The 22,084-nt window shown below is 38.4% G+C and overlaps 1 protein-coding gene across 2 annotated transcripts in view; it reads left to right on the forward strand.

Moving 5' to 3' along the window:
* UGGT1 (UDP-glucose glycoprotein glucosyltransferase 1) overlaps positions 1-22,084 on the forward strand; it is a 110,195-nt gene that overhangs the window by 66,877 nt on the left and 21,234 nt on the right. For both annotated transcript variants that reach the window (XM_049615805.1, XM_049615806.1), the window contains 13 exons: positions 714-920; positions 1,900-2,031; positions 2,859-2,989; positions 5,892-5,987; positions 9,215-9,317; positions 10,696-10,775; positions 12,219-12,408; positions 16,146-16,304; positions 16,709-16,794; positions 18,553-18,637; positions 19,718-19,806; positions 20,335-20,439; positions 21,675-21,759. In XM_049615805.1, the coding sequence (XP_049471762.1) occupies positions 714-920; positions 1,900-2,031; positions 2,859-2,989; positions 5,892-5,987; positions 9,215-9,317; positions 10,696-10,775; positions 12,219-12,408; positions 16,146-16,304; positions 16,709-16,794; positions 18,553-18,637; positions 19,718-19,806; positions 20,335-20,439; positions 21,675-21,759 (1,548 nt within the window). The remainder of the gene's footprint in view (positions 1-713; positions 921-1,899; positions 2,032-2,858; positions 2,990-5,891; positions 5,988-9,214; positions 9,318-10,695; positions 10,776-12,218; positions 12,409-16,145; positions 16,305-16,708; positions 16,795-18,552; positions 18,638-19,717; positions 19,807-20,334; positions 20,440-21,674; positions 21,760-22,084) is intronic.

Consider the following 22,084-nt stretch of genomic DNA (forward strand, 5'->3'; position numbering starts at 1 on the left):
CCATGATATTACCAATAGTGATAGTTCTTTTTTGCTGTGCTGTATTGTATTGTATTGTATTGTATGTCTATACCACAAAGTTTTGTTTGTTTGTTTAATCTATTTCATGGACAATGTCATCTTTTTCTAGTTAGGGGCTATTCTGAAGAAGCTGCTATGACTATTTTTGTATTTGTCTTTAGATAACACATTAGTATGAATTTTTGTTGCTTATGGTCATGACACAAGGTTTTATGGGTCCCAGATCTCTTCTCCCACATGGATTATTGTCTTTTTAATCAGGGAGAGATCAATTTTTACTAGGAATCTGGAAAGGCCATGTGAACAAAGAGGTGTTTGAACAGAAGCCTGAAGATTGGTTGGGGCTGAGGGAAGGAAAGATGGGATAGACTTGGAATTTGCATGCCACCATAAAGCATGGAGTATGTTAGAATAATACAAAGTGTTTTGGGGAATACAGGACTCTGATGGTCTGTAATGGAGCTGTATTTTTAGGGATGGTAAGAAATGAAAGGTAGGCTGGGGACCAGTTCATGTAGGGGTTTGAAAGCCTGGCTATAGCATTTTAATTTTATTCTGTGTGCAGAAGAGAACTGCTGAACACTTTTAAGAGAGATTGTATTTGCTACTTACTGGACTATGACTGATGTTAATGCCACTTTTTAATTTTAAAACATCTACCATATAACTCTTATTTCCCCTTTTGTAAATAGAAATCCAGTAACAATGTTAGAATAAGCATGATCAATAATCCTAGTGAAGATATAAGATATAAGAACACTCAGATCTCCAGAGCCATCTGGGCAGCTCTCCAAACACAGACGTCCAACTCTGCTAAGAACTTCATCACAAAAATGGCCAAGGAGGAGACTGCAGAGGCCTTGGCTGCAGGAGCTGACATCGGGGGGTTCTCTGTTGGGGTAAGTCTTTGTGTGTTGCATAGGGCTGCCTTGTTCTGTTACTTTCCACAGAAGTTCACTCCCGTGGGCTGATGCGTCTTGTTCATGATTGGGATTTTTTATTTTAGTACTGAGTTTCAGAGGATTTCTTTTAGTTTGGAAGAATCTTTCCAAGAAATAACAATTCTGCCACATTCTGTTCACTACTTTTAATATTTTTAAATAAAATTTCATATCTTATATGATTCATATAAGTTTATATTTTATATAGTTTTTAAAAGATGAGCAATATTTTGATTTGTCTATATAGCAAAATGATTGAAGTTTCTTAAAAGTTAGGGGTTTATGTGTTCTTGATGTGTTCTGATATAGGCCCACATGTATTCATCATGTAAGTTACTTACCTTTTGGACTGTTTTGTAGTTTTCAAAAAAAAATTTTTTTTTTTAATGTTTATTTTTGAGAGAGAGACAGACAGTGTGAGCCGGGGAGTCTCAGAGAGAGAGGGAGACACAGAATCTGAAGCAGGCTTCAGGCTCTGAGCTATCAGCACAGAGGCCGACGTGGGGCTCGAACTCACGAACTACGAGATCATGACCGGAGCTGAAGTCGGACGCCCAACTGACTAAGCCACCCAGGCGCCCCTGGACTGTTTTGTAGTTTTAAAATTCTTATAAAATGATGGTGTACTTGATGTTTCAGTCAGAAAAAAGACTTGAAATTAGCAAGGTGTTAAAATGCAGAATAAAGGTGTGATGAATAATTTGCCAGTTGAGCAATCACATAAAAGAATAGGAACAGAAAATAAGCATTACTTGATAAGTGGGAGGGTGGGGGAAAATGGGAAGAGTGAAGAATTGCAACATCATAATGTTAATTATTAAAATTTTGTTCTGACTTTCCATTAAAAGAGTATTTTGTGATTTATTCATTATGATTATTCATTTTTATGGCTTGCTTAATAACAATTACTTTTCCTTAATAACAATTACTTTCCTAGGGCATGGATTTCAGTCTTTTTAAAGAGGTCTTTGAGTCTTCCAAAATGGATTTCATTTTGTCTCATGCCATGTACTGCAGGGATGTTCTGAAGCTGAAGAAGGGACAGAGGGCAGTGATCAGCAATGGAAGGGTGAGGATTTTGTTCTGAGACAAGCTTGACCTCAAATTAGATCAGTGAACAGTGTTGGCGGTGTTCCCTGAAGCTAGTAAACTAACTTTTCAAACAGTCACTCTTTTCCTGAGGGGAATGGGGCTTATGCAGTGCTGATGATAATTTCTGCACCCTGATTTCAGAGGAGGCTTGCTTTTGTTACAAGTGTTCTTGTGGAAAACGTTCCTGCTGTTTATTATGTCCTGTCCTGTGTACAGTGACGAGAGTGTGGTGTCTCAGAGAATAAGCTGATAAAGTTTTGATCTGTGAAGTATTCATCCCCTGTGGGGACCGTGTTCATAGCTGTGCAGTCTCTGTGAACTTCATTGGTGCAGGCTTAGACTCTTTCATGCATATCTGCAGCCATAGACATGAGACTCGGGGGGCCAGGGGGGACATACCAAACTTTAAACTCTTAGCACAGAGGGTGAAATCTCTGCTGTCTGTCACTCACCACACTGCATCTCTTAAAAACATCCTAAAAACTTCACCGCACTGCATTTAGTTTTAGTATTTATATCCAGTGAGAATTAATGAAAACTTTATTGCTATTTTGTTTTACTTCAGAGTTGCTGACTGTAAAAATAGTGTGACGTATACAAGTGTACACTCTGTGTGGTTGAGGAATTGATAAATAACTGGATGAGTTGATTTGGGTTTAATTTTTGCCTTTTTCATTGATTTTATTAGATGTATACATGTCTTGGGTCTTTACCCTGATAGGCTTCTAAGATAGCCAGACGACCACAGAGGGCTTCTTTACAGCTTGCTGATTCTAGCACTGACTACGCTGCTCCTTTTCACAGATCATTGGGCCGCTGGACGACGGTGAACTCTTTAATCAAGACGATTTCCACCTCCTAGAAAATATCATCTTAAAAACTTCAGGACAGAAAATCAAATCCCATATTCAACAGCTTCGGGTAGAAGAAGATGTGTACGTTTTGCCATGGAAGAAATTAATTAGCGCATACCATAGGGGCTGGGTTAATTGAACATTCCTCATGCTTCCTATTTCATGGTGTTTTATTTTCAGCTTGAACATATAATAATGCTTTTCAGTTCAGGTGTTTACTTTTGCTTCTGTTGAAACAAGTTAATTTATTTAAAGAACTGAAGTAGGTCTCTTCGTTTTGTTTTTTCTTGGTTGTGGAAAATTTCAAACATATGCAAAAGTAGAGGGGTGAGGTGAGGGTTTTTTTTTAGTTTTTTGTTTTTTGTTTTTAGCCTTGGAATACTTTTGTAAAGAGGTACTTTCCCTCATTTGTTTTATTTTGTTCAGGAAAGGAAAGTAGGCTAAATGCTTCTTTTCCTTTATTTATTAGCATAGAATAATGAGTTGTTTCTCTTGTATCCTGCATAGGTGATGAATTGGTTATTGTGGTTTTTAATATTTATTTTAATTCTTTCAGTGTTCTTGTTAGCTAATGTATTTTAATGAGTTATTTCTCAATGGGAAGAAAATGAATTATTTAACTGGTCCACGTCCCTGGTGTATAATGAGGGCCCATAGGTCATATACACATGGTTCTTGTATTAAATATTAAATGAATGTAGTAGGAGGGATATATTTTATGTTTAATTTTTTGAGGAACCATCATGTTTTCCCACAGAGGACGTACCATTTTACTTTCCCATCAGTAATGTGTAAGGGTTCCAATTTCTCCACATCCTCATCAATACTTGTTATTTTTGGGGGTTTTTTGGTAATACTCTAATGGATCTGAAGGGGTATCTCTTTGTGGTTTGATTTGCACTTCCCTGACAATTAGTGATGACATCTGAATATCTTTGGAAAAATATCCATTCAGTGCTTTGTACCTTGTTTTTTTTAAGTAATCTCTCTACCCAGTGTGGGGCTCCAGCTCACAACCCAGAGATCAAGACTTTCATGCCCACTGAGCCAGCCAAGTGCCCCTACTTTGCACATTTTTAATTGTGTGTTTTTTTATTATTGAGTTATAGGAGTTCTGTGGAAATATGTAAATATTTGGGCTATTGATCTTTTATAGATAGATGAGATGCAGATATTTTGTCCCATTCTGTGAGTTGTATTTTCACTCATTTGTAGTGTTCTTTGATGAGTAGTTGGAGGATACGCAATTTAAAAGTTCTGTTTTTTTTCTTCATCTCTTTCATATACCCTCATGCCACAGGGTTTAAGATACATGTCTTAGTGAAGAACTGACCTCGATAGCTGCCAGAGTAGTCCCTTTGCCAAGCCTTGTGTGATAGGGGAAGGAGTCTTTTTTCATCTCAGTCAGTAGTGGGGCTACAGATAAGGAGGTTTCCTTCTACCTCAGTGGCTCTTCAGTGATACCCCTTGTTCTGGCCTATGAAACACTTCTCTGATGCAGGCTAGGAGGTGTTCCCATGTCTCGAAGCCATCATGTCACGGGCATAGGCTTGGTGTGGTGTGCCCTTGGACCACTCCCTCTCTCTGTGAAGTCTTTGTGGACTACATGATTGCCAGACTGTGCACCAGAGACTTGCCTTTTACCAAAGAGAAGTGGCTCTGGGTCTCTCCTAGGTGGATTGAGGGAAATAAGGTAGTCCCAGGGCTACCTAAAGATAAGCTAAAACTATTCGGGCTCTCAGAATTACCTTGCTTGCCTAGGGCTTTCAGTAGTGCCATAGCTGCGCCACCTTGGAGTGGCCCGCTTTGACAGCCACAGCTTTCACTCATGGCCTAGACCTGCAGCCACAAGGCCATCCTTAGCTTTCTGAAGCTCAGCTCTGGGCTGTTTGATCAGGGTGCTTTGTGAACTTTTAGGGGAGTTTGTTGTTTGCCTGCTCAGCCAAGTGTCTTGGCGTGTTTTGTGACAGTGTTGACACATCACAGGAAACAAGTGGCCTGGATTATATGTATTCAGAGTCAGTAGTGAGAAGTACCAGAGAGGTAGTTTGATATAGCTGTTTGGTTCAGTGAGAAAATGTATAGGCTTGATTCCAGTTCAGATAGTTACAGGTGTTTTTTAGAATTCTTAGAATTCAGTGCTTGGTTCAGCAGATTTGACCTTTTTTATAAGTCTCCTGATTTAGTTCAAGATCTTCCTTCGTTAGAAATCAACTTTAGAAGGGTCAGGGAAAGCAGAAATACTTTTCTACATTGTTTATTGCAGCGTTGATTGTAATAGTGAAATAGGAAGCAACCTGGATGTTCACTAGCCAGTTGGTGATTATGACCTATCCATAAACATATTAGTGAAAATATTGATGCACCCTGTGTTTATTAACTAACAAAAATATGTTTGTAGTATATGTTTGCAATATATTGTTAAATGAAGAAGCAGGTTACTAAATAATATAATCCCACTTATGATTATATATGTATTTATATATGTTTAAAAATATAGAATTATGAACCAAAATGTCATCAGTGCTTAACTGTTGATAAGGGCATTGTATGTATATCTGTTTTCTCATTTTTTTCTGAATTTTTTCCAGTGAATTATTATTCTAATAATCATAAAAACTATTAGAGGTATTTAGCAGTGGGTGAGGGAGAAGGTAAATACCACAAACTGACAGTCTGTTACGGGAAGGGCCCTGAGCTTGGTGCTTTCTGTTTAGCTGGTGCAATGTTTACAAGAGCCATACCAAGTAGGTACTACTATCCCCATTTCACATATGGGCAAATCGGTGTCTTCTTTCAAGGTTATGAAACTACTCAGTTACAAAATCATACTTTTTCTCATGTATGCTTGTTGGTTAAAAGTTCGTACATTCTTCAAACCGTCTTGTTGGTATTCACTTAGGCTGATTATATCATGTTCAGCAATAATTGGAAAAACCTTCGGTTAAAGAGATGCTCAATCTTCACCATCCATGTCTTTCAGGGCAAGTGACTTGGTCATGAAGGTGGATGCCCTCCTGTCGGCTCAACCAAAAGGAGATGCAAGAATCGAGTACCAGTTTTTTGAAGACAGACATAGGTACAGAGTTAATGGTGAATTCATGCATGTTCTTGAATAAACTCTTAAGGTTGCCTGTATCTCATCTCCTTTATTTTTCCGTGTGAAGTGTGTACATAGTTCTTACTGGAATGGCAAATTTGTCCACTGTGTATTTTTCATATATACGCATTTTCATATGCAGAATTCATAAAGGGATCTTGGTTGCATAAACACTGATGTTTATTTCTAAATCTGAAATTTATTTAGTACCCTTTTAGAAAACAGAAAGCATTTAATGACAGATCAGTTGTAATTTTCTGATAAGAATAAATGCAGGTTGTTAGAACACTTGTATCGTTCATCTTTTACTGAAAATGGTTTTGTTTTCAATAAAATAAAAATAAGTTTAGTATTATGATGTTCTTGCCTTTTGTTTTTTTTAGTTTTTTATTTGAAAAGTTTCAAAGCTGCTGAATAGTTGAAAGATTATTACAGTGAACACCCAAATAAATATCTTCAACCTGGGTTCACTGGTTGTTAACATTGTGCCACATTTATCTGTCATCTACCTTGGGTTGTGTATGTATGTATAGTATATACAATGTATATGTTTGTGTACAAGTATACATGCACTCACATTTTTCCTGAACCATTTGAAGGTCCGTTTCAGACATCATTACACATCATGTCTGAATTCCTCAGCATATGTCTCCTGAACACTTGGGGTATCTCAACCATTAGCATATTTCAGAGATTTAGCCTTGATACGGTGATAGTAAGTAGCACACAGTCCTATTCACATTTCTCTAAGGCCCCTGTAATGACCTTTGAAAACGGTTTTGTTCTTTGATTTGGTCCAGATCACACATTGCAGTCCTTTGCTGTGTGTCTTTGTAGTCTCCTTAAATCCAGAACTGTTCCCTGCTTTTTGTTTTTATTTTATTTTATTTTTTGTTGTTTTTTTGTTTTTTTGTCTCTTATGACCCTTTTTTCTAACAGTCCAGGCCAATTATTTTGTGGAATGTCCCATAGTCTGGGTTGTTTTCTCATGATTAGACTTAAGATTAACTTGTCTTTAGAAAGAACCTCTACAGTTGATATATGTAGCCAGGCAGGTTATATATCTTGATATATCTAGATATACCACTAAAACCTTAGAGGTTTTAGATACAGATGCCTGCTTCCTGCTCCTTTATGATTCTAATTTAATTAGTCTGGGGTAGATTGGACTTTGGTTTAGTTGACCCATGCTTTCTGATATCCAGTCCTTGTGGGGATCAAATCTGACTGGACTGTTTGATCCAGGCTAGAATGGAGAATCTGTTAGAAACCAGATGATTTCTGAAGCTGGTGCTGCTGGTCTGGAGCCACATTTTGAGAACAGCTGTACTAGAGTTAAAAAAAAAAAAACACAAAAAAAACCAGTTATTTTAGAATAATTATTGGCGGCTGAAATTGTTAATTTTGTCAAAAATTGAAATCATCTGCTTTGATACAGGCACAAAGCTGTTCCGATGGTTATTTCCAAAGCTGTTAGGATTTGAAATAACCTTCATCACCATTTAAACTATACTTACACGGTTTTTTTAGTTAACATTTTATTTTGTACTTTTGTTTTCCTCCCACTGGGTAAATATTCTTGCACAGAATAGTAGTGGTTAGCGCCGGAACTACATTAAAACATTGTTCAGCACAAAGATAGGCACTGATTTGACCAGTTAAGATTTTGGAAAATTGGATGTGTTTTGGAATTCTTTCACCTTTATTCCTTTTCAAAATGTATCAGAAGTTCTTGCTCCTCTTAAGTCATCTAAGTCAATGTGACTTCATAGGGAGGCTGTGTAGCTGGAAACCACAGATGGGAAGATGCAGGTTCTCCCCCAGAAATCTTGGGGGTACAAATTGCAATCTAACCAGCTGCTGTTTTTTACTTATTAAGACAAAATATGTATAACTTAATATCCTTGTAAATTGGCTTAATTCTTCTGAACTTGTGATTAACAGTACATATTATCCAGAAAAATAATTTTTTATTTTCTTTAACGTTTATTCATTTTTGAGAGACAGAAGACACGAGTGGGGGAGGGGCAGAGAGAGAGAGGGAGACACAGAATCCAAAGCAGGCTCCAGGCTCTGAGCTGTCAGCAAAGAGCCCGACGTGGGGCTCGAACTCACGAACCGTGAGATCATGACCTGAGCCGAAGTTGGACGCTTAACCAACTGAGCCACCCAGGTGCCCTGAATTTTGCTAATTTTTAAATGAGAAAACTGGCAATATTCTTTTTTTTTTTTTTTTTTTTTTAAATGTTTGTTTATTTTTGAGAGAGATATAGAGTCGAGTGAGGCAGGGGCAGAGAGAGGGAGACACAGAATCTGAAGCAGGCTCCAGGCTCTGAGCTGTCAGTACAGAGCCTGATACGGGGCTTGAACCCACGAACCGTGAGATCATGACATGAGCTAAAGTCAGATGCTCAACCGACTGAGCCACCCAGACACCCCATCCAGAAAAATATTTGTGTCCTGTGACTCAGTAATCTCATGTCTAGGACTTTGTTCACTCTAACGAAATTTCCAGTGTGAAAAAAAGTGTATGTACGAAGTTACAGGCTGCAAGTCATCTAAATGTCCAGCAATAAGAAATAGCTTGGGTAAACATGGCAGATTCACAGGGTAAATAGAAGATTTTTTCCTATTCAGGATATTTGATGTGTAACAGTATGGAAAAATCATAAGGTGGTGGGGGAAGGAAGGAAATTGTTATAAAATTTCTACTATCTTTATACAGGCATTTGAGAAGGTCTACAGAGAAAAATGCCACAGAATGGTTGGGTTGGGGTGGCAAGATTTTATGCTTCTTTCTTTTTTCTCTCACAAGTTTTCTGTAATGTTCTTTGTATTTAAAAAATCTGTTATTTCTTCTCTCCTCATACCCTTCTTGTCAAGAAAAAAATATTGGCTTGTTTGTAATTGTCAAAAACAAACATCAGCTTTTAGCAGTTTTCGGTTAAATACAATTTCAAGCTGGTTTTCCTCTATTAACACATATCTTTTGGTTCATTTTGAGTGAATTTGAATCTTCAGGTTTTGCAAACTTTGAGGTAGATGTAATAACAGAGTTAACCACCATGTAGCCTTATTGTTTTAGATCTAAAGTGTTTTTGGAAATGCTGAGAGGGCTGATAGCTTATGTTGGCCTTAAAAAAACAAAGTTAACTTTGTTTCCTGTTTTCCATGAGATTCACGTTTTGTCTTTTTGATCTCTGTAGTGCAATTAAAATGAGGCCGAAAGAAGGGGAGACGTACTTTGACGTCGTGGCTGTCATTGACCCTGTCACCAGAGAAGCACAGAGACTTGCCCCGTTGCTCTTGGTAGGCATGGCTTCCGAGGCTGTTCTCATCTCTATCTGAAGTGGTCACAGGTCCTGTGACTCTCTGAGAGTCTTATTGTTCCCGTAGTTATCTTCACAGGGCATTGGAAAATGCCACAGGGCATCATGGCAGAGCAAGTGTCTTCATACAAATTGGTAGTGGCTCTGGAAACATCCTTCTAACCTTAGGATGTTGGTACAAGTTTGGTTGGTTTCCTCATGTACTTAAAAAAAAAAAATCCTATTTAGAGCAAGATGTCTTTTTTTTTTTTTTCTTTAATGTTTATTTATTTTTGAGACAGAGAGAGAGCACAAGTAGGGAATGTGCAGAGACAGAGAGGGAGACAGAGAATTCACAGCAGGCTCCAGGCTCTGAGCTGTCAGCACAGAGCCCGACATGGGGCTTGAACTCACGAACTGTGAGATTATGACCTGAGCCAAAATTGGATGCTTAACCAGCTGAGCCACACAGGCGCCCCAGAGCAAGATGTCTTTTAATTAACTTTATTTATGCCATGTTTTGATTTGTAAGGAATAAGAGGTAAAAAGATAAATGAATGTTGCTTTATCATTTTCCTTTTTTAAAACTAGCAATTTAAAAATTGTAGCATGTCTTGTACATTTGTATATGATACTACAGTTTTAAGAAAATTTAGGAGCTCTGCCAAAAATACAGTTGCTTCAACATTTTTTTTTTTTTGAGTTGTATTTCTTTTTTAAGGTAAAGTTTTATTGATGTGTAATCAGCTAACCTTTTTGTGGGTGTGTGTATATATATGCATTTTTCTCACTGTAGTATGTAAACTGCACTGATGAACCTTTAAAGTTTTCCTTGTGTAGGGGTGCCTGGGTGGCTCAGTTGGTTAAGCACCTGACTTCAGTTCAGGTCATGATCTCACAGTTCATGGGTTTGACCCCTGCGTTGGGCTCTGTACTGACAGCTCAGAGCCTGGAGCCTGCTTCAGATTCTGTGTCTCCCTCTCTCTGCGTCCCTTCCCTGTTCATGCTCTGTCTCTCTCTCTCTCAAAAATAAATAAACATTATAAAAATTTTAAAATTTTCCTTCTGTAGACAGCTCTCCATTATCCATCAGTTGCCTCAACACATGGGGAACAGTAATTTGCAGTAGCCCACTTGCTATGTTTTTGCCAAATGAAATGTATGTGTGATTTAGATTGTGCCCCAGAGTTGTGATTTCCAGAAATTTCTCCATTGCAGACTATTATTCTCTTTCTGTCTTTCTTGAGATATTAAGAGGTGTTCTCTCAACTCAGTGTCAGAGTGATAAATTTCTGAAGAGAAAATGTAAATATTTTGTCTCAAATATCATTTAGTTTCCCTATAGGAGAATGTGTTTTGTCTCTTGTTTGCACTTTTAGGTTTTAACCCAGCTGATCAACATGAATTTAAGAGTGTTTATGAACTGCCAGTCAAAACTTTCTGACATGCCTTTAAAAAGGTAAAACAAAGCTCTTTAAGAAATCAGTTGAAAATGTGGTACTAAATCTGAAAGCTGGTATTGCGTGTTAAGGATCAAATGGGCTTATAGCTGGACTTCATGTTTGAAAAGATCATTTACTGAATGTTTAGTTTTGCTAAATTTCTGCTTTAATCAGAAGTTCTGAGAACTTAGCATGGGCATGGAAGCATTTAGGTGGCGTTAACCCAAGCTACCGTGTGTGCCTGCCTGCCTTTCCTTCTTTCCTTCCTGCCTTTCCTTCTTTCCTTCCTGCCTTTCCTTCCTTCCTTCTTCTTTCCTTCCTTCCTCCTTCCTTCCTGCCTTTCCTTCTTTTCTTCCTTCCTGCCTTGCCTTGCCTTGCCTTGCCTTGCCTTGCCTTGCCTTACCTACCTGCCTGCCTTCCTCTTTCCTTCCTTCCTTCCTTCCTTCCTTCCTTCCTCCTTCCTTCTTCTTTCCTTCCTTCCTTCCTTCCTTCCTTCCTTCCTTCTTGCCTTCCTCCTTCCTTCCTTCCTTCCTTCCTGCCTTCTTCCTTCCTTCCTTCCTTCCTTCCTTCCTTCCTTCCTTCCTGCCTTCTTCCTTCCTTCCTTCCTTCCTTCCTTCCTTCCTTCCTTCCTTCTTCCCTGCCTCCATCCCTCTCTCAGAATTATGTCATTGTTTAATTTTAAACATTTGGATCAATGTAGCTATTAAATTTACATAGTTAAAAAAATGTGCTGTGGTGCAAGAAGAAACTTGCCTGTCTTTTTTTATCTTAAAAGTGGAGCAGAATTATTTCAAGTTGTAGTATATTTGTCAGAGGAAACGTGGTGAGGTCCATTTGCATGTGTCTTGAGGAGGGCAGGCTTTGTGTGTTGTCTAAACCTTGGAATGGTCATTTATGAAAAAAATTATATAAAAAGCAGTTAATAGTAATAGGGTAGCACCTTCTGGGTCTGTGGGAAATTCCTTATATGTAAATGTGCTGTGTTTTATAAATTACATTCTAAGTGAATTCAGATATTGTTTCAAAGTCACTCAATGGCTCTCAGCTTCCACTGTTGTCCTTGAACAAGAGAAATGTTTAAACTATTGTGCATAGTGTTTCCAGGGCCCACCTGAGAACCCAGTCACCATTTAGGACTTTGTGTTTAAGAGAAAAATAAGTGTTTTTCTCATTGAAGGGAAACATGTGCTTAGGAAATCTTGTGCCTCTAACAGCAGCCACCCTTAGCAGTCCCAGAAAGAATGACCTTTCCTCTCATTTCTGTCCCTCATGCCCTTATCTTGCATCTGCAACAACCACAGGAGGCATAATTAGGTCAAGAGATGGTTTTGGAAACACTTTTCCCAGTGTGGGGGGCTACCTTTCCAAATATAGTTTGTTTTGATTTGTGTGGATGCCTGGGAACCTAAGGACTGTGGGTATATTAAAAAGGCTCAATTTTTTTTTCTTTCCAATTTCAGCTTTTACCGTTACGTCTTAGAACCAGAAATTTCTTTCACCCCAGACAATAGCTTTGCTAAGGGTCCAATAGCAAAATTTTTGGATATGCCACAGTCTCCTCTGTTCACCCTGAATTTGAATACACCTGAGAGTTGGATGGTGGAGTCTGTCAGAACACCATATGATCTTGATAATATTTATTTAGAAGAGGTAAGAATATCATTGCTTCTATGTATATAATCATGTGTACAACCTTTTTTTAAGAAGTGGTGGTAGTTTCTGACTGAACAGACTGGATCTCAGTCAGGCAGGACTCTGAGATGTCCGTGTTCATGTGTGATTGTATTTTTAACAGCTTCATTGAGATTTTTTCACATATCATAAAATTTACCCTTTTAAAGTATATATAGTTCAGTAGGTTTAGAATATTCACAAATTTTGCAGTCATCATCGCTAGATAGAAACTCCATACCCATTAGCAGTCATTTCCCATGCCCTCTGACCCCTGGCCACCACTAATCTACATTCTATCTCTATGGATTTGCCTGTTCTGACTTTTCATCTAAAGAGAATCGTACATTTTTGTGACTGGCTTCTTTCACTTTAAATTATTATTTTCAGGATTCATCAATGTTGTGGCATGTATTAGTATTTAATTCTTTTTTATTGCCAGGTAATACTGTATGGACATACCATGTTCTATTTATCCATTCATTGATAGACATTTGGGTTGTTTCCACTTTTTGGCTATTATAAATAGTGCCGCTGAGAACATTCATGTCCCAAGTTTTTGTAGATGTGCTTTTATTTCTCTTAGAATTGGTGGATCATATGGTAATTCTACGTGTAATTGTTTGAGGGATTGCCAGACTGTTTTCCAAGGGTGACTGCACCATTTTCCATTCCTGCCCATGATGTTGAACATTTTTTCATGTGTATATTGGCTATTTGTATATCATCTTTGGGGAGAAATGTCTGTTTAAATCCTTTGCCTATTTTAAAAAATTTGCTTACCATTTTGTGGAGGGAGTCATAAGAGTTCTTTGTATATTCTGGAAACAAGTCCCTTATCAAATATATGGTTGGTAAATAATCTCTTTCATTTTCTTAGCTATCTCACTTTCTGGAAAATGTCCTCTGAAGCACAAATATTTCTAATCTCAATGAAATCTAAATGACCTTTTCTTTTGTTGCTTTTGCTTTTGGTAGTATACCTAAGAAACCAACGTTTAACCCCAGGTCACAAAGATTTACTCCTGTGTTTTCTTATAAGACTTTCAAAGTTTTAAACTCTTACATTGAGGTCTTTTATTCATTTTGAGTTAATTTTTGTATGTGATGTGAAGTACGGTTATAGCTTTATTCTTTGCGTGTGAATATCCATTTGTCACAGCACCGGTTTGTTGAAAAGACTGTTCTGTCTCCAATGAATAGTCTTGGTACCTTAGCCAGATATCTGTTAGCCCTAAATATGAATTCAATTCTGGACTCTCAGATCTATTTCCTTGATTTGTGTGTCTGTCCTTAGGCCACACTTGTCTTATTGTAGCTTTGTTGTGAGTTTTGAAATTGGTAAGTGAGTTTTCCAGTTTTATTCCTCATTTTCAAAATAGTTTTGACTGTTTTCGGTTCTTTGCATTTTGGAATCAGCTTGTTAATATCTGTAGAAAAGGCTGTTGGGATTTTGATAGAGAGTGCATTAAATTCCTAGATCAATTTGAAGAATATTACCATCCTAACATTAAGTGTTCTGATCTATGAACATCTGATGTCTTTCCATTCATTTAGGTCTTTAATTTCTTTTAACAGTGTTTTGTAGTTCTTAGTATACAAGCCTATAAAAGATCATGTCATCTGCAAATAGAGGTAGTTTTATTTTTTTCTTTCCAAACAAGATGTCTTTTAAATTTTCTTGCCTAATTGGGAAATATTTAAGTTACCAGTTCAGTCTCTTTTTGTGGATTTGTTTAGATTTTCTATCTTAAGTCAGTTTTGTGTCTCAGGAATTTATCCCTTTTATCTAGGTTACAGCTTGTTGGCTTACAGTTGGTTATAGCATTTTCTTACAGTGAGTTGGCTCTTCCTCTCTTTTTTTGTGGTCAGTCTCACTAAAAGTTTGTCAGTTTGTTGATATTTTTGAAGAACCAGCTTTTGGCTTTGGTGATTTTTCTGTTTTTCTGTTCTTTTTTTCACTCATTTTCATATAACTTAAGGTAAGTGGTCCTTTTCCCCCAGTCCATTTTCAAAGACCGAGAGCTCACAAGAGTTGTTTGCTGATGTCTCTTCATAGCCCTCACTCTCTGTACCTAGTTCAGAGTGTATTAACAAAGGAATCAAAACATATGGTCTTTACTTACAAGGAGCTTACAGCATCTCAGGGCCTCCTTCCTTTCTAAGACATCTGTCTCTGTGTCTACCCTAAATATATTCTACAATTGAAGCCTGTTTGTGCATTCTGTCTTCAGAATTGGGAGAACAGGAACTTGGAGGTAGTTATTAGAGAAATTCTCAGCCCTCTTATCATTAGAGTGAAGAAGAATCCCTCAGGTGCTAAGTTAGGGGTGAGTGTTGTGTACACACTTGCCTTATTCCCTGCCTCAAACTTGTCTACCATATTTATAACAAACAGAAGTGGAGTTGTTGCCCTTGAAGAATGAACTTTTGCTGAGGAGATTATAAAATGGCCACAAAAAGCACTAAAGAGCAGTGCAAGTAGGCACAGAACAGATGCAGAGTAGCTCTCTTCCATGTCCTTAGAATTTTTGCTGTTCTTTCCTAGACTTTCTCTGGTTTCTCTGTATCCACTAAAAACACAGAGCCTAGGACTTGGTGCTTTCATGGAGGTGTACTCCTTAGCTTTCCTTATTAAACTTTTAGAATTTAGTGTAGCAGTAACATTAAGCTCCAAATAGTGTGTTATTAGCATTAGATAGGATGACAGAGCCAAGTCTGAACCAGCTTGGGATAAAAAAAATCCTTTCATCAGCCAAAGCCAGGCTGTCCCAAGACCTTGCAATTATATTATATATTCTGCAAGGTATCAGTATTAATTTAGGCAGTTGGTGTGGAACATGAATTTTATGCCATTATGGAGCCCTCAAATACATTTGGATATTTGGATTTAGAACAGCAGTATTTTGGGGCACCAGAGTGGCTCAGTTGGTTAAGTGTCCGACTTCGGCTCAGGTCACGATCTTGCAGTTTGTGAGTTCGAGCCTGGCATTGGGCTCTGTGCTGACAGCTCAGAGCCTGGAGCCTGCTTTGGATTCTGTGTCTCCCTCTCTCGCTGCCCCTCCCCTGCTGTGCTTGCTCTCTCTCTCCCTCTCAAAAAAATATTTTTTAAAAAATTAAAAAAAAAAATAGCAGTCTTTTCAGCTATATCCTAAAGGCCAAGATAAATTTACATTTTTTCTCTGCAGTTTCTCACTGTTTCTCATTATTTTTTCATTTTCTCATGGAAGTTAGTCCTGGTAGTATTCTTTTCTGTTTTCTTTATTATTTAGCTTTTAGATCTGTTCATTCTTTTGGCAGGTTTTTTTTTTTTTTTTTTTAACATGCTTTTTCCAATACTACCTTCTGAGATGGCAGTCTTATCCTCTCATCTGTACAAAAACCTCCTTACTGTGTTTTTTTTCCTCTTTCCAGCCCATCTGAGTTTTGAACATTGTAAACAGTTGTTGACCACCAGCACAGTCAAGATTCAGAGCATTTCCATCGCCCCAGAAAGTTCTCTTGTGCCCCTTTGCAGGCAGTCCCCTCCCTTTCCTGCCACTATAGTTTTGCCTGTCCATGAATTTCTTAGAAATATGACCATAGAGTATGCAGCCCTTTATGTCTGGCTTTGTTCACTTCGCACAGTGCATTTGATCCATGTTGTTGCATGTGTCAATAGTTTGTTTCTTTTTATTGCCAAGTAGTTTTCAAGTGATTTAATTCTGCTATTGCAGGTGGATAGTATAGTGGCCGCTGAGTATGAACTGGAGTACCTCTTACTAGAAGGTCACTGCTATGACATTACCACAGGCCAGCCCCCACGAGGACTGCAGTTTACATTAGGAACTTCGGCCAACCCAGTCATTGTGGATACCATTGTTATGGCCAATCTGGTAAATAATCATCAGTACATCACATGGTGGTATTGAGTCATGCTAATTTGGGCAGTATGATTTATGATGGAGCAGTTTGCATTCTGAACATAAGTGGGATTAAAGTTCATAATTGACAGTTTGGTCAATATAAAAATCATAAGTTTACTTAAATTTATACATTGGGATTATATGTCAGTCTAAAAAAAATGCTAGCATATTCTGAATGTTCTGCTCTAATCAAATTGGCCCCTGCAAATGCATAGCTTATGAGCTGACAGCATTTTTCTTGGCTTTGGAGCTTTGTAGCTTCTTCATACATGACACATAAAATATAAGTGACTGATACTTCAGAAAAGGAAGTAACTGTTCCTCAGAAATAACATTTTGATGAGAACTAAAATTTGTCTTTCTTCTTACCCTAGGGCTACTTTCAGTTAAAGGCCAACCCAGGAGCTTGGATTCTCAGATTAAGGAAGGGTCGTTCTGAAGATATTTATAGAATATACAGGTAAGATTAAGTGATGGAGGTGCTTTTTTTTTTTTTTTTCCAGAACATTTTGCAGAGAATCAGCTTGAATTGAATTCTACACTGGAAGTTAGCCAGGGAATAAGAATTTAATTTATGTGTGATGAAACAATGTTTTTCTGGGAAATTGAGTATAAAAGAATTGGCAGGGTATGATTACTTAATAAGTGGTATAAACAGTAATAAGTATAGTTAAGTTTCACTCTTTAGTCTTTCCCTTGTGCTAGCGGTATCTCCGAATCAGATCATTCTGTCACTGCGATGAAAACCATATGTAGATGAGAAATTGAGTCCTTTTGAAAAAAGAGAAAAGAAATGACGAACAGTTAAACTTTTTTACCTAGACAGTGTATTTCTCCACGCTGGGTGAGTCGCAGATGCACAGCATGTGGAAGGTGTGACTGTGAAATCTGGGTGCCAGCGCTGGCTTTCCTGGTCTGTGGTAGTAAGGAAGTACTTCCAGAGCATTTCCTCAGTAGCCAGGGTTCTGCCTTTAGGTTTGCTATAAATGGCTATTAGTTTAGAAAAAATTACATAGCCTTTTAAAAAAATGTAATCTGAATTTTGCTAAACACAATTTAAATTAGTTTTAAGCTCTGTGAAGAGACTTTGTGTCAATTTTTTAGGGAGGGATTTCCATTAGACTGTACTTAAAACACCCTGTTGTTGTGTCATCTTAGTTCTAGAAGATCTTACCCGACATTTGTGAAAGCTGTGTGGATTCTTGAAGCTATTATAATAACGTATTCTTTGTAAATACCATTCCTCTAAGTAATGTTTTCTCCACATATGGTTTTGCAGAATTTAATCCTGTCATAAGTTTACTTGTTCTTTTGAACCTTGTCCCTTCTGCCTTCTGTGTGCCCTTTCCCTAGCCATTCTTTCCCCTTCTCTTGGAGTGTGGAGACCTCCTTTCTTCCTCCTGTCTAGACCTCCCTTCCTCTTGGATATTCCTAGTCTCTGGAGCGTTTCATGCTCCCCCATGAGAATCTTACCTTTCCTGAGAACTCTGCTCTCTGTGGGATGACAGTGAATGCAGTGAATTTATATTTTATCGTGGCTTTCTGCACTTAACATCTTGAAAATTGGTACCTGGAAATTCTAGGCATTACAATTGACTGGGGATATTTTATTTTTAATTTAAAGTTTTTCTTCTTCTGCCCCAGATCTGCCTGAAAATAGCTTTTTATAGTTCTTCCTCCAGAGTATGGGCCCCAGATGGAGTTACAGGGCCTAGACTTGGCTGATTGTGTACCTCCAGGCAGAAGGATAGAGTAGACAACTTTACAGAACTCTGAAGTAGAGCCATGCTTTGTCACCTGTCCATGAAAGAGTAGAAGTGATGTGTTTCCAGTGATGGTTCAGTGGCTCATGTCCCTGGGCACTCCTTTATTGCTGGTGGTGAGCATGGCTCAGACTTAGTAAATACAGGTGTTAAGTGCACCAGCACTGGGAGCCTCTCACTCTCTGAAAGGTAATTTAAAGGGGAGACCCAAGAAGAAAGTCTGGGCTGTGACTGATTGGAATGCTCAATGTTTGAAGGATAGAGATTCTGACAAGTGCTTCTGTGTATTTGAAGGGACTTGCTACAGTTTGCGGGAAAATAATTTGTTCTGGAAAACTCCTTTATGATAAAGATGATGGACAAATATGGCATTTTGATATCAGACTCCTTACTGCATTTCAAGAATTGTGATTTATAACATCTGCCTTACTCTTTCCCTTTGTTTTCTCTCGAAGCCATGATGGCACAGATTCTCCTCCCGATGCTGATGAAGTTGTTGTCGTCCTCAACAACTTCAAGAGCAAAATTATTAAAGTGAAGGTGAGCTTGGAAATACTAAGGCAGCGACTTTTATAGTGGGTAAAAGTAGCAGTATTCTGGCATTCAGTAGCTCTTATCTAGAAGTAGATGGATTTAACTGATAATAATGCTATCACTGTGATCATTGTTTTACAGCTTCTATGCATATCAGATCATCACATTGTATGCATGAAGTTTACACAATATTGTGTGTCAGTTGTCTCTCAGTAAAGCTGGTGGGGAAGAAAAGAAACTGGTCTAAGGCTTTAATTCACCTTTGGGATTTTACTGTAGGGTTTATAAGAATGCTTCTTTACGTGTGAAACGTCTTTCGTAAATATACATTTGTGGTTTTCTTCAACTGAGAGATTGCACCTTTTGAGTAATCTCAGTGAGCAATACAAGTCTCAGATTTTCTGGTGTTTACATAGCCACAATTCACATTATTGCTGACTGTTCTCAGAAAACTGGGAAGAATGACAGTGAACATTTCAACAACGGTAATTGGTAGCCCTATTTCATTTCTTTTCACGTCTCAGAATTTTAAAGTTCTTAGTGCCTTAAATTCAAGTAAAAGGTATTACAGAATAAGCAATCATTCCACACAGTAAAATCTAAAGCAGACCACACACAGAAGAGTAGAAAACTGCTCCCTGTGCTGGTGAGAAGATTCAACCCATCTTTATTCTGGTGAATCCTGAAAACAGGCTGTGGCATGAAGTGACTCTGTCCTGACGGGTAGCTCTCCTGTGGGCTGCACTCTCCCTGGAACAGCTGTCAGCTGGGTGGATGATGCTGCTAGTTTTGCTCAGACTCTGTTTCCTATACAGTTGAATTTGAGGTTCTTTGACCATTTTTCAGACTACAGTTATTACTGAATTACAAGAGGTTTCTCTCTCATCACCTGAGGTGTTAATGTGGTATGTGAAAGATCATTCTGTTGAACTGGTCTAGACTGTAGGTGGGCCGTTGCCTGCCTGCGGCACAGCTTTCTTTCGCCAGAATATGGGCACCAGATTGAGTTATGGGGCCTAGACTTGGCTGTAGGAAGTAGGGGCTTCGTCCCGTACTGTTCATGGTACCCCTCACGTATGGTTACAGGTTCAGAAGAAGGCAGACATGGTGAACGAAGACCTGCTGAGTGACGGAACTAATGAAAATGAATCTGGATTTTGGGACTCCTTCAAATGGTAAATTGGCACCATTAAAAAAAAAAAGTAATATTTTTAAGGAAAAGTATAAGCCCCATCCCTCCCTTCTTTTGAGTGTAAGAATCCCATGTGGACCTTTCAGAGTCTGTACTCTGCAGCAAATCTTGCACTTCCACTTATAGTAGATGGGTGTTTCCCACAATGAATGAAGGAGGTTAATGTCCCCCCACGGGGTAGTTACTTCTTGACTCTTACTGCATGGTGCCTGTCCTTCAGAGAGCTTAGTTTACTTTCCATTGAGTGGATTGCATTCTGTGGAGTAGCCTATGTTCAGTTTGTTTCTGAAGCTATGTGGGGCCTTGCAGGCAGCATCCTTTTCGTTATCCTGTGGTGGCTTGGCTCCCTTGTGCCCTCCCAGGGCGCCATTGATGCTTCGCCACCTCCCCTTGCATCACCCTCTAGGGAAGGAATAGGATGGGAAACACGGTCTCTGTAGCTCTCCCCTTAAAGGGCTGTGTGTCTATACTAGCAGTTCAAGTGTTCTTGTTTTTACCTTTATTGTTATAGGGGCTTTACAGGAGGACAGAAGACTGAGGAAGTGAAACAGGATAAAGATGACATAATTAATATTTTCTCCGTGGCATCCGGCCATCTCTATGAAAGATTTCTTCGGTTAGTCATGTTGGTTATTTCAGTACATTATGAATGAGTTTGTCACAGTGTTCTTATTTAGAGAGTAAGAGAGTAAATGTTTCATGGCATTCTATCCATTATGCTTCTGTATATGTGAAGCACTCTGAGGACTGTGAATACAGAATTGTATTTGTTTTGATCTGCCAATCTCATAAAGTCCAGCTGTATCATAAATGTATATGTGTGGATATTACAAGGCTATAAACCTTTAATACCACTGCGCACACATTATAAATAATGGTGTTTAATTGGCCACCAAGCATTGCTTAACCCAGAAACTAGGAAGTTAGCACAGAGAGTAGAAGTGGAACAGGGCTGTGGACCTGTCGCCTAGAGATTCATAGGGGTGTAGAGCCAGGAGTGATCTTAGTTCTCAAATAACACCTCTGTTTTACAGACAGATTCAGAGGGTGAAGGGACTTGCCTGAGGTCACACAGCCAGAGCCAAGGAGAGGCCACAGCCATGTGCTGGTTGACACAGCGGCTGCTGGGGGAAGGCTTGGCTGGGAATATGCTCCTTTGCTTGAGAGTGACTTTCCTAATGCCAGGTTCATTTTACTTTTAATTTTCCATGACAAATCTAGTATGGCAAATAATTAAACTGTCATTTTACTCAGGTTCAACCTTCTATTTCCAAGAAATCATAACTGACCTAAAATAGTAATGTCAAATGTTAGTAATAACTCAATTTAATTAAATTCCTTGATCCAGTGTGTTTTTGTCTGTTTTCGTAGTAGGGAAATCCTGACGCTGTAGCCACTTGCCATCCCCTGACCTCGTCCTGCTCTCCTCCCTAGCAGTGTCTCCAGGATAGGCTGTGGGGGGCAGTGCAGCCACACACAGCTGCTGCGGCTTTCCAGTTTTCTTTTCATAGTCATGTAGACTGTTAGCTACAACCTCCGTTGTTCATTTGTAGCATAATTAATACGGCAGTTCATGAAGCAGAGTATTTAAAGATGTAACATGATTAAAACATCTGCCTTTGTCAGTTAGGTATATTTTTATAGGTGAGAAATACCCTTTCTTTTCCATTCAGTGATAACTTTATAATGAGTGCAGTTTTTCATTTTCCATTACTAAGGGTCTCTTTTTTAAAGCCATCAGCTCTGCTGTGAAAAACATTCAGCGGTCTTATGATCAGCTCTGCTCAATTTTGTTGAGATTAAAAAGCATTGGAAAATTAATATTGATTATTATTTGCTTTTGTTTGATAGTATAATGATGCTGTCAGTACTGAAGAATACCAGGACTCCTGTGAAATTCTGGTTCTTGAAGAATTATCTGTCCCCCACATTTAAGGTTTGTTCTCAGGGGAGAGGAAAGGAGACATTAAGGAGATATGATGGTATAATATACTTCTTACTGCTTCTCTGTTATTTGTGTAACTTAAAAATCTTTTCTTTCTTGGGTTTCCGTAGCTCAGCTGCATACTTCGTGTTGATTAGTCTTCTAGCCTGGACTCTTTAGGGGAACAGTCATCATAAAACCAAACATAAAATTATTGTGACCTGTTTGAAGTTTGGGTAACATAGGAGGAGAATCTGTATCTTTGTATTTTTTTTTTTTTTTAATTTTTAAAAAAAATTTTAGGGAGTGAGAGAGTGCAAGCAGGAGAGAGGGGCTG

This window comes from Panthera uncia (assembly GCF_023721935.1).
Source record: "Panthera uncia isolate 11264 chromosome C1 unlocalized genomic scaffold, Puncia_PCG_1.0 HiC_scaffold_3, whole genome shotgun sequence".
NCBI lineage: Eukaryota > Metazoa > Chordata > Mammalia > Carnivora > Felidae > Panthera > Panthera uncia.